The 12869-nt window shown below is 46.1% G+C and overlaps 1 protein-coding gene across 1 annotated transcript; it reads left to right on the top strand.

The window, feature by feature from the left end:
• Positions 1–971: 971 nt before the first annotated feature.
• Positions 972–12224, top strand: Gcsh (glycine cleavage system protein H). Its single transcript, XM_028753032.1, has 5 exons — positions 972–1304; positions 4988–5067; positions 6759–6822; positions 10173–10304; positions 11477–12224. Exons 1-5 carry the CDS (start codon positions 1166–1168, stop codon positions 11572–11574), a joined length of 513 nt encoding a protein of 170 aa, XP_028608865.1. The 5' UTR covers positions 972–1165; the 3' UTR covers positions 11575–12224.
• Positions 12225–12869: the final 645 nt, after the last annotated feature.

The raw sequence follows: 12869 nt of genomic DNA, 5'->3' as shown, positions 1-12869 counted from the left end.
CAACAAAAAAGAAATAACTCAGTGATTACGAGTGACTGCTGCTCTTGTAGAGGACCCAGCTATAGAGCTATGGGCTGTGAACTATCTTCTGTCTCTACTTCCTAGATGCTGCAATCAGGTATATTCCAGGCCCGAAGAAATTGTGTGGTTCTGTCTGTTGGGTTTAGAGTCTTTTGGGATCTCTAGGGTAATAAGGTGGATTACTGGATTATTTTTTTCTTCTTCTTCCTTCCTTTCCTTTCTTTCTTTCCTTCTCTTTCTTCCCGTCTCCTTTCTTTTTTTTTTCTTTTCTTTTTTCTTTTGAAACAGGGTTTCTCTGTATAGCCCCGGGTGTCCTGGAACTCTTTAGACCAGGCTAGCATAGAACTTAGAGATCCACCTGACTCTGCCTCCCGAGTGTTAGGATTAAAGGAGTGAGCCATCACGCCAGGTTGTCTTCAGCATTTTAAAACGCATATAGCCGGGCGGTGGTGGCACACGCCTTTAATCCCAGCACTTGGGAGGCAGAGACAGGCGGATTTCTGAGTTTGAGGCCAGCCTGGTCTACAGAGTGAGTTCCTGGACAGCCAGAACTACACAGAGAAACCCTGTCTCGAAAAACAAAAACAAAAACCTCATATAATCTGTGTCAGCATGACTTTGATGCCTAGAACAATCTTTAGACGAAATGAATCCCCTAGGGGTGACCTTGTGCAGATAGGCATGACTGTGCGCTTTTAAGGGCCTGGCGGAACCTCGTCTTCCCTAGGACTTTTTGGCTTGGTGGCATGAAACTGCGTTAGCTCAGCAAAGCCATTCTTGCTGGATTCTTTCTCTGGCCCCTGCGGTGATGCAGTTTAGCGCAAGCCATAGATTGCGGATTTAGAGCTTCTATTCCCAAGATCCCACAATTGGGGCGAGGCTCCGCCCTCCAGCGAGGCCCCGCCCCTCCCCGCCCAGCTAGTGCGCGCCTGTCCCACAGCCCATCCGGGCCTCAGCTCCTCCACATGCACACACCCCTCGCGCGCGTTGTCCTATCCGAAGTGGAACCTTCAAGCTGTCCAGTCAGAGCGCGTCTCTCCCGGGTCCCGCCCCTGGGCCTCGGTGCTCCGCTTACTCCTGCCCACCCCGTCCCCGCCGGCCTGGTGGCGGAGTCGAAGCGCAGTTACCCTCGGGACCGGGGATCATGTCGCTGCAAGTGGCGAGGAGCGTGCGGGCTGTGGCCTGCAGCCTACGCACCGCCCTGGCTTCCTGCCCGAAGCGGCCCTGGGCGCCGAGCGCCGCCGCCGTCCGCTCGCTGCGCACCGGATCTGCTGTGCTGTCGGGTAAGTGCGGGGCACGTGGTCACCGCTCCTGCCCGCCCAGAGACGTCAGTCGCCCCTACTCACAAGCCTCCTGGCCTGAGCAAGCTCTAGCCCTGCCCGCGCTTCTTCTCGCTCTTGGGATCCTGGTTCTGTGGTCCTTCTCCCTAAGTAGGCGCAAACTTTGAACCCAGGGTAGAAAGGTGGAGCTAGGAGGGAAGGACGGCTGGACCCGCAGGTAAGCCGCCCACTCGTGCCGGGGTGAGCTTGCTCTTGGGTGCACCTAGACCCTAAATGTGGGGAACGCTTAGGTTTGCTAAGTGGACTATTATGGGAAAGTGCGAAGTGGAAGTAAGCAGAAACATACTAAAATTTAGCAGAATGCATATACAGATGAATGAACAAAGCTCAGAAATAAAAAAGCCTTTTACTCTCCTCCCCCACCTCCCGCAAAGCCAAGAGTAGCCTTGAAGCTTGAGCTGTGAACTGCAGACAGCAGGGAAAGTTTTCTAGACTTCAGAGTTCTAACGTTTGTAATTGAGTCATTGATGTGTACTGGGGCTCAAACGAGGCTGATTTGATGGACTGGAAACAACTGGGAGACTTGCCCATTATATGCGTTCGCACAGTTAGCTGGGAAACAGTTTTCTGTCTGTGCAAGTAGTGGAGACCTTACTCAGGCAGCACAAATCGGAACGGCTGCTCTCAGCAAGTGCCTTGGGTGAGAAATCTGTGGAACTCAAAATGTTGATCAGGTTATTCCTCAGTGTGGAGTGCCCCGTTTGTTCCTTTCTTGCTAAATTTTCTCCTGTTTGTCACACATCAGTACGTTACTGACTGGAGTATAAGGGTAAGGAAATACTCAAATAAGCACTCGGGTTCAAAGCAGGCATGGGGGGAGGCTTCCACTTGTAACTGTCAGCACTGCTGAGGTGGAGGATCGCTGAGAGTCTGAGGCCAGCTGGAGCTTCATACTGAGTTCCAGGTATTTAGTTAAATATTGCCTAATATATTAATTCCCATGGTCTGCCTAACTACTCAGCATTTCATTTTTACCCTCTTTGAACTGGCAGAATTGTGCACACTTATTATGCAGGGTGCAGAGCCTTGAGCTTGTTAAAACAGACATTATTCAATTCTGCTTTTTCTTCTTACAGCTGTGTGGCCTTGGGCACAGTCTCTCAACTCCTCAGAACCCCAATGCCCTGCACTGAGGAAGACGTGTAGTCGGGTCCTGTCACCTGCAGCTTGACACATTAACAGTGGAAAACGTTATTAACTATTAGTGTATAGTGCCAGATAGGAAACACTGACCCATAGTCAGTAAACTATTGCATTTGAGAATGCAAAATCTTCAGTTTCAGAGACCCCAAAGCATGGTAGGGTTTTGTTCCTACTTTCTCAAGGCAGAGTTTCTCTGTGTAGCTGTGGCTATTCTGGAACTCTCTGTAGACCAGACTGGCCTCTTCCTCCCTGAGTGCTGGGATTAAAGGTGTACACCACCACCCAGTTTGTTCCTGCTTTCTGAGGCATGATCTCACTTGTTCAGCTGGAAGATTGCTGTGCAGCTGAGGATGACTGAACTTCAGATCCTTCTGACATTGCTGGAGCTACAGGAGAGCACACCAAACCCCGTTCATGCAATGGTAGACACTGACCCCAGAGCTACCTCAGTGATAGGCAAGCCCATTCCACTAAGCCACATCCCCAGGGCTCAAACTGTGTTTTTCAAAGATTAGGAAGAAAGTAATTATTTACCTAATCTGCTTTCTCGGGTGAGGTCAAGGGTTAATGGAGAACTGTAGTCTATGGCTAAGCTTAGGTAGCATTCCTGGTCTAAAAGGACAGTATGGACCTGGGTGTGCTCAGAATGCCACTGGCTCAAGCTATAGCTGCAAAGTTGAGGCAGAGCATCAACACCCACTGTTAGCAGGGTAACCAAGGATAGCTCAAGAAGGTCAAATATTTGTATCTGTCCGCCTCTTTGGTCAGCTGTTGTGTTGAACTGCATGACTGTTGGTTGGTAATGTAATCGGGGAGTTCTAGACATGTCAGAGAATGGCAGTTGAGGGCCACAGCCACAGAGCTGTACATCATCTTTGACCCAAATCCCTTTTCCTTTAGTTTTGAGCAGGATTGGGAATTGAAGCCAAGGCTTTGCCAGGTGTCCTTCCACTGAGCTCCAGGCCATTTCTTCAAGGACAGACTTCAATAACTACAGAATTCTAAGGACTTGGCCAAGTTATTATTGTTATAGGAAGCCTGTTTCAGCCCTTAGAGCTAAGTTGCAGTCACCTTAGTGAACTCTACCTAAAGACTCACATTACCCCTTTTAGGTTAAATCTTTTGGTTTCCATATCTTAAAAGATTTTTCCTGCATGTATGTCTGTGCACCCCATGTGTGCCTGGTGCCCTTGGAGGTCAGAGATGGCTAGCAGATTTACTGAAACTGAGATTACAGGTTGAGAGCCACCATGTGCGTGCTGGAACCCTCTCCTATGTTCCTATACAGGAGTCACATATGCTCTTAACTGCTGAGCCATCTCTCTGCCTCACATCTTTTTTCTTTTGAGACAGGGTCTTGTGTTGCCCAAGTTCTTTGAACTCAGATTCAGCTGATCCCCCTTTCTTGGCCTCTCCACCCAGTATTACAGTTAAGGTCACTGTGCCCAGTGTAAATCAAACCCCTCCCTCACTGGTGGGATTGATACAGAGCCCCACTTGGTAGACAAGTTATCTTCTATTGAGCTACATTCTCAGTCCTTCACAAATTGACTCCCGTGTTTTGAGATGGTCTTGATGGTATGTTATTTTGTATATGCATGGTGTCTTGCCTGTGTTTATGTCTGTGCATCATGTGCATGCAGTACCTGTAGAGGCCACAAGGACTCAGATCCCCCTGGATCTGGAGTTAAGGATGACTGAGCCTCCATATGGGTGCTAGGTATTGAACACATGCAACATAAATGGTAACTGCTGAGCCATCTCTAAAGCCATCTTAATGGTCTTAACCTAAGTGCTAGGTCACCGGCATAGGCCACACTGTTCAGCACACTTGCCACATTCCTACTTCATCCTCTGTACTCAGATGAGTCAGCTGTGGACTGGCATGCATCACTTACTGTACAGGCAGGCTTTATTCTGCCTCCCCAAACCTATCACCCAAGCCTATTTTCAAAAGAATAGTTGTTGAATAAGCTCAGGAAATATGCTCTGAATTTTTTAAGTGACTTAGACTGATGTTAAAACAGGTAAGCGCAGAGATGTACAGGGATTCCATTTAAGCTATGATCTTTGGAGTTGGAGAGCTAGCTCTGTGGTTAAAAGCACAAGTTGCAGTTCCAGATGATCTGAGTTGGGTAACTCCAGTTCCCAGGGATCTGACATCTGGCCTCAGTGGGCTCTGCACACGTGGTCTGCATACATACATTCAGGTGGGCTCTGCACACATGTGGTCTGCATACATACATTCAAGTGAGGCCCTCACCTACATGAACAGCAACCTTTATAACATTCATCTCAGTCCATCCCTGGCTGCACAATGTTTTTAAAATGCCTTGTCTTTATCCCTCAAACTACGGAAGCAATGTCAGTTAAGTCAAACACCAACCCTGGAGAAGCCTTCACCTTTTGACAGCAATGATGTTTGAAGGGCCTTTGAAGAAATGCTGCTGCTGTTTTTCTGAAATGCTGGTCTTGTGTTTTAGTGCGTAAATTCACAGAGAAACATGAATGGATAACAACAGAGGATGGGATTGGAACAGTGGGAATCAGCAATTTTGCCCAGGTACTGGATTGCCTTGATGTGTTTGTAACAGCCTGCTCTCAAGTAGTTTGGATTCTCTCTACCTTATGGAAATGGTACCATGCTTTGGGCTCTTCTAAAGACCCTCAGAGAAAAGTCAGAAGTAAAAGAGGTCAAATGCACATTAGTTAGGGCCAGTGTATGTGTTATAAGGGAACCGTGTTTGGCATGGTGGCACAAACCTGTTACCTCATACTCAGGCTGAGGCAGACACCATGAATTTGAGATCAGTCTGTGCTAAACAGGAAGATTCTTCTTTTGAAAAAACTACACTGGGTCAACACTTAAAAGTAGGGAACACTATTTAAGAAGTGCTTCGTGTTGAGCAGTTAAGAGCACACTCAAGACCTTGGGTGGGAGGGTATTGCCATTACAGGTACCATGAGAACCCACATGACCAAGGATGGGAAACACAGCTAAGGATGAACATGGCTAATGCAAAGAGTACCCTTTTGTTTAGCCGGCCCTTTCTCTATAACCCTAGCCATGCAGGAACACTCAGTGGTCTCGCACTGCTGCGTGTGTGCAGTGAGGCAGGGAGAGGGGAATGTTGGAGAAAATGCACAGCTCCTCAGACATGCTGGATTCTCAGGTCTCCGGGTCTCTGATACCTTCTTTGGCATGGCTGTATACCTCCCGAGGGGGCACAGCATAGGATAGGTTGTTTATCTACATGGGGAATCACCTATGTGACAGCAAAGTATAATAGAATGCATGCATTACAGCCCATCTGGGTGATGTGAAGAAAGGCGGGGTCACTCACCTGGTACGGCCATGGCCTGGAAGGCAGGTCCATGAGGAACACTGAAGAATCAGTGGGTAAGATTTCAGGCACTGCAGTTTGGGTCATGGCCTAAAGCTGCAGAGGTGGAAAGCACAGGGTGCTCAGAACAGCTAGTAATCTGGTTTGGAGACTGGTTTGTGCCTGGGGTTACTCCAGCCTGGGGGTCAAATCCAGCTGGTGGCTTGTTTCTTGTAGTGCAGCTCTAACAACAGTGCCAACCTTACAACCCGAGTCTGATCCTTGGGATGCATGTGGTAGGGGTGACAGGTGGGAACTGACTCTTGCAGGTTGTCCACTAACTTGCACGTGTTAGTCACTGCACATGAACATGCAATGCATGAACACGTGCCCACGGTACAGCTAACATCTTACATGATTATTCTGAAGTACTGTGGAGTGAGCTCCGGGCCTCACCCACAGGAGGGAGGCAGGCTCTCCACACTCAGGCTTGGCTCAAGCTCATGTTCTTTTCATTTTGAGACAGGCTCTGGCTAAGGTGACTTAGCTGGCTGTGAACTTGTTCTATAGCCTAGCTAGGTCTTGAACTTGGGTTCTCCCCTCCTTAGCCTCTGATAGGTGTGCCCCTAAGTCTCATCTAACTTTATTCTTTTTGTGCAATAGAGTCTTGCTTTGTAGCTGAGGCCGGCTTTGAACTTACAACTCTCCTACATCTGTCTCCTAAGTACTGGATTTTAGAGCTCCCACCACACCTGGCCCATTTTACATGTTTAAAGGCCTATAAAGAAAAGCAAAGAATGTAGCCCCTCAGGTGTGAAATATATAGACCAAAATATAGACTACATCATACATACAAAATATAGTTTGTCTCTTTCCTGTTCTCTGGTGGGGTCAACTTCTTAGACATTTTAATGTTGTTTTTATATTTTAGGAGGCTTTGGGAGATGTTGTTTACTGTAGTCTTCCTGAAGTTGGGACAAAATTGAAAAAACAAGGTGAGTGTACTTCTCATTTTGGAATGTCATAGTCCATGACATGATTTTCTGACCTGGTCTTTACCTGAATGACAGCTTGTTTGCACTCAGGGTCAGTTAGAGTAATTTTGGGGAAAGAGAATAGTCGCACAGTTACTAGTTCATTAGCTTACGTGTGCAGTCTACAGAGCAGTGGGTAAAGGCAGTTCCACAGAGAGCCACTGAGGACCTCAGTTCTTTACTCAGCTTTCCCCTTCAGTGTGTAATTAGGCTGAAGGAGGCTGTCACCATCTCTGGAGAAGTAATGTCTTGTCAAGTGCTTCCTTACAGTTCTCCGCCCAGCTCTGGCTTATTTTATTGACACACCCAACTGTCACAGATCATGAGCATAGAGAATATCTTTACTTTATAACAAAAGTCAGGGGGTAGAGGGCCAACACTATCCTTCTCACCCACAAAAATAAAGATACTGAGGTTTTTGGCTGTAAAGGGAGCTGGTGGTGTAGCTCAGTGGTCGAGTGTGTTTGCTAGCATGCTTATGTACCCTGGGCTCCTTCTCCAGCACTGCAAAAGTAAAAGCTAAAAATCTTCCTTCCTTTGTATATAGCAGAGAGAATCCAATATAAAAGCCAGCCTATTTGTGTATGTGTTGAGGGGGTAAGACTCATTTTTATTTTAATATGTGAGTGCTTGCCTACATGTTGCATGTATACCATGTGTGTGCCTGATGCACAGGCTTCAGAAGGGCATTGGAACTGCTGAAGTTACAGGCAGTTGGGTACTGAGAGCTGAACACGGTCTTCTGTAAAAGCAACAGCCATTCCTCATCCTAGAACCTGATTTTTAAAACCTAGCCTCCCAATTTACCAGCCATGGGACTTCAGCAAAATTACAAACTTGACTATGAATTCCTTGACACATGTAAGATAGTCCTGCCCGGATAGTACAGCTTGGATGGCTTGATTTCTAAGTATCCTTAATAGAATCTCCCATACATACCCACTTTTTTTTTTTTTTTTTTGGTTTTTCAAGACAGGGTTTCTCTGTTTAGCCCTGGCTGTCCTGGAACTCACTCTGTAGACCAGGCTGGCCTCGAACTCAGAAATCCGCCTGCCTCTGCCTCCCAAGTGCTGGGATTAAAGGCGTGCGCCACCACCGCCCGGCTACACATACCCACTTCTATCTCAGGTGAGGTTTTTCAAGTTTCTCTTTGTAATATGGGTTCACGTAGACTGATCTCAGGTCCTGTGCCTAAGGCAAGCCTTGTACTGTACTGGTCAGTGCTGTACTGAACCAATGAACCGCATTGTACTGAGTGAATACTGTACTGAACTCTGTTTAGTACTGTATGTTCTGAACTTCTTACCCCTTCTTGATTTTTTGTTGTTTTTGTTGTTGGTTTTGGTTTGGTTTTTGAGACAGGGTTTCTCTGTGTAGTTCTGGCAATCTTGGAACTCACTCTGTAGACCAGGCTGGCCTGGAACAGAGATCCACCTGCTGGAATGAAAGGTGTGCACTACTACTGCCTGTGTGTATGTGTGTGTCTGTCTGTATTTTGCATATGCCATGGTACATGTATGGAGGTCAGAAGACAATTTGGGGCAATTAGTTCAGGGTTTGAATTTTTGTCACCAGACTTGGCAACAGGTACCTTTTTTACAGACCAAAATTATAACAGGGTCTCTGGGCTGGAGCGATAGTTCAGTGGTTAAGAGCACTAACCGCTCTTCCAAAGGAACTAGTTTGATTCCCAGTACCCACATGGTGGCTCACAACCATCTGTGCTTCCAGCTTCAGAAGGGCACCTGATGCCTCCCTCTGGCCTCTGAGAGCGTTAGCACATACATGCAGAATACATACATAAATGTAGGCAAAACACCCATATACATAAAAAACAATTATAAATTTTAAAAATGAATTGAAAAAATAACAGACCAAGAAAAACAAGGTCTCACTTTGTAGTCCTGCCTGGCTTCTACCTCACAGAGATCCCCCCTGCCTCTGCTCCCTACTTCTGGGATCAGATGCCTGGCTCGTAAGATGTAGGCTTGGTATGGTATGAACAACAATGGTCTCCATGAGCTCATATGTTTAAATGTTTGGTTCCCAGTTAGTAGAGCTGACTGTGTAGGACTGGGAGTATGGCCTTTTTAGAGAATGTGTGTCATTGAGCTTAAGGTTTCAAAAGCTCACCTCAGGCCCAGGCTCCTCTCTGTACCTACGACTTGATCTGATCACATGTGAGCTCTCAGCTACCGGTCCAACACCATGCAAGCCTGCATGATTATGGGAGGCTAGCCCTCTGTAAGCAAGGCCCAGTTAAATGCTTCCTTTCGGAAGTTCCTTCATCATGGTGTCTCATCACAGGAGTAATCAGTAAGGAAGATACTTGGCTTTCATTTTAGTAGGTTGTCTTTGCTCACTCTAAGATGCAGGCTCCCTGGGTTGGGCTGCAGTTCAAATCCTGGCACAGTTCTTTCAGCCTTACCAAGTCCCTTGGGTGATGTCCTGTGTACACATGGTTTAGGGCTCCTTCACAGGCTAGGATATGTGACACCATGCATGGCCTGTAAATTGTGAGAATTATGGTTTAGTGAACATCAGTGCACTGGCGTTCAGACTGCCACTTTGCCACTCACAATGTGCAGAGTATGTGTGCTCACTTTGTTGAAGCTATTTATGCCTTTCTTATAAAGACATTCAGAACTTTTTAGCATGACTGAATGGGAAGTAACCACTTTTTAATAGTTTGTTTTTAAATTGTTTTATAACACTGTTTGTTTTGAGGGGTGACAGGAGGACAACTTGCAAGAGATGGTTCTCTTCTTGTACCTTGGTCCTGGGGACTGAACTCAGGTCATCAGGCTTAGAACCAAACATCTTTACTAATGAACCATCTCAAGGTTTTTTTTTTTTTTTTTTTTAAAGGTTTTTGGTTTGGGGTGTTTGAGACAGGATTTTCTTTACCTCAGGCTAGCCTCTTAACTCCCTGTGTAGCTAAGGATGACCTTGAACTGATTCTCCTGCCATTGTCTCCCCAGCAATGATTACAGGTGTCCCCACCACACCCAGTTCGTGCAATGCTGGGGATTGAACCTAAGGCACATGCATGCTAGGCAAGCAAATCAAACGTATTTTCTGTTTTTGTTTTTGTCTTTTTTGTTTGCTTTGACAGGGTTGGTTTCATTACGTATCCCTGGCTGGTCTGGAACTCACCCCATAGACAAGGCTGGCTGCATGCAAACTTAGAGATCCTCCTGCCTCTGTCTCAAGTGCTGGGACTAAAGGCGCGGGACACCACTCCTAGACACATTTGTATTTTTAAGTCACTGATTTGATGTTAACTAAGTTCTTTCGATGCTTCCTTTTAGAGGAGTTTGGCGCTCTGGAGAGTGTGAAGGCTGCCAGTGAACTCTACTCTCCCCTGTCAGGAGAGGTAACTGAAGTCAATGAAGCACTTGCAGAAAACCCAGGGCTCGTCAACAAATCCTGTTACGAAGATGGTATGTTGTGAGGAATTTCATTCCTACAGTAAAGTAACCCAGTCGAGTAATGCCTGCAGCAGTTTTCTCCTTGTTACAGATGAATGAACCACCTCAGAAGTGTACCTGGAGGTCATATAGCCAATAAGTGGCAATATTAAGATTTGGTTGTGGTTCTCTTGGCTTGCTGTCTTGCCCTTCACACTTTCTCTCTTTGGGGTTCGATGGCTTAAGACAGGGTCTCTACATGGCTCTTGCTGGTCTTAAACTCACAGAGATCCTCCTGCTTCTGCCTCCTAAGTGCTGGAATTAAAGGCATCTACCACCATGGCTGGCTTTCAGTCTTCCTACTGCCATTAGCTCTGAGAGTTAATATCTGGTATGCCTTTAAAAAAAAATGTGTGTGCAGGTGCTCTTAACTGCCTAGCCATCATCACTCTGGCCCCTAGGGTTTTTGTTTGTTTGTTTTTGTTTTTGTTTTTTCGAGACAGGGTTTTTCTGTGTAGCCCTGGCTGTCCTGGAACTCACTCTGTAGACCAGGCTGGCCTCGAACTCAGAAATCCGCCTGCCTCTGCCTCCCAAGTGCTGGGATTAAAGGCGTGCACCACCACCGCCCGGCCTGCCCCTAGGTTTTATTTTAAAATATTTTAATTAAAAAAGTTATTTGAGCCGGACGGTGGTGGCACACGCCTTTAATCCCAGCACTTGGGAGGCAGAGGCAGGTGGATTTCTGAGTTCGAGAGTTCAAGGCTAGCCTGGTCTACAAGAGTGAGTTCCAGGACAGCCAGGGCTACTCAGAGAAACCCTGTCTCAAAAAACCAAAAAAAAAAAAAAAAAAAAAAAGATATTTGAGCCAGGCATGGTGGTGCACACCTTTAATCCCACTCCCCCTCCGCAGGAGACAGAGGCATGCATACGTCTGAGTTCAAGGCCAGCCTGGTTTACAAAGTGAGTTCCAGGACAGTAGGACTGTTAAACAGAGAAACCCTGTTTTGAAGACATCTTACTCCGTCTTATTCCAGCCCACAGATGTCATAGGGCTACATTTAGTGGAGAAAGAATGGATGTATGTTAGAGTATTCACATCATTTAAATGAGGACACTGTATTAATTTGAAGGACTTAAAATTTTACATTTTGAACGAATTTGATTTCAAAAAGGCAGTCTGAACTGAGGTTTTGTTTTGGGTACAGGTTGGCTGATCAAGATGACACTGAGTGACCCTTCTGAGCTGGATGAACTAATGAGTGAAGAAGCATATGAGAAATACGTGAAGTCCATTGAGGAGTGACCGTGGCACACCTCCACCTCCAGATAAAACTGGGATGGGACCTGCTCCATGCTTGTCTTAAACTAGTGGAGAATAGAGGACTTGAGATAACTTTTAGTGATACTGATGGAAAGACACTGGTCTCGACAGTGCTAAAGACCCACCCCCATCTTCCTCATGGATGCAGATAAACACACTGTACAGATTTTTGATAATCACCATACTAAGTATTTAGACTAGGGGTTAAGTTCTGGTGTTTAGAATTCGTAAGATCATCTGCGGTAAAAAGTTGTTATGAGGCTGGTTTTGGTGATGGACCACTGCTTAATCCCAGCACTCGACAGGCAGATGTTCAAGTCGGTCTACATAACAGGTTCAGACCAGCCACCACTACATGGTGTGACCCTACTCATAATTTCATAATTCAGGATAACAGTGGTGTATCTTACATAATTTTGTAACTTGCCTATATCCACCACCGGATTTGGTCAGAGACTTGGTGTCTTCTCACTGGAAATGCCCGGGAATGCAGGAAGTGCTGTACAGGGACAGATGCAGGAGAGTACTGTCTTGGTTTCACCATGTGCTGTGTTGGCGGCTGTTTTCCCACCGGGAAGCACTGGCTTTGCAACACCATGAGAAACAAATAAAACATTCATCCTGTTTGTTCATCATGGTTTTTATTTGTATATTAATGTTTCACTTAGTGACTGCTAGCTTTAAAAAGGTTAATTTTAATTATAGGAAGTTCCTGTGTCTGGCGCTATGAATACCACTGAGGTGTACTCTGCCTAATCATGTGAAACTATTAAAGAAAAATAATTAGGCCGGGGGCTAGAGGGGTCAGTGGTTAGGAGGACTTGCTGTTCCTGCTTCTCTTGAAGACAACCTGGGGGTTCAGTTCCCAGCACCCATATGATAGCTCACAACCATCTCTAACTCCAGTTCCAGGGGATCTGATTGATGCCTTCTGACACACACACACATAAGGTGCACATGCTCAGGTCGAGGTTTACCCATTGTTCTCAGTGTGCACTGACCCTGTGGTTTATAGAACTTCCAATAATGGGAAACCACATTCACTCTTTGCCTTTCAATAATAGAATGAAATCATCTCATCATTGCTAGGTTAGAGAAGGGAACAGGTGACAACTGGTCAGCAGTGTACATGGTGTGTCAGTGTGCACGGTGTGTCTGAACTTACATTGTGTTCAGGTTTTCATTTAATAGCCATAGACACTCGAACTTTCTGACACTGGCTCAAAAATGTGTCTTTCCAATTCAAATGTACTTACTGCCAAATGGAATTTCAGAAA

The sequence above is a fragment of the Grammomys surdaster genome, unplaced genomic scaffold (genome assembly GCF_004785775.1).
Source record: "Grammomys surdaster isolate TR1022 unplaced genomic scaffold, NIH_TR_1.0 128, whole genome shotgun sequence".
Lineage (NCBI taxonomy): Eukaryota > Metazoa > Chordata > Mammalia > Rodentia > Muridae > Grammomys > Grammomys surdaster.
Note: the sequence above shows the minus strand (reverse complement) of the source record. Positions and strands in the feature narration are given on the sequence as shown.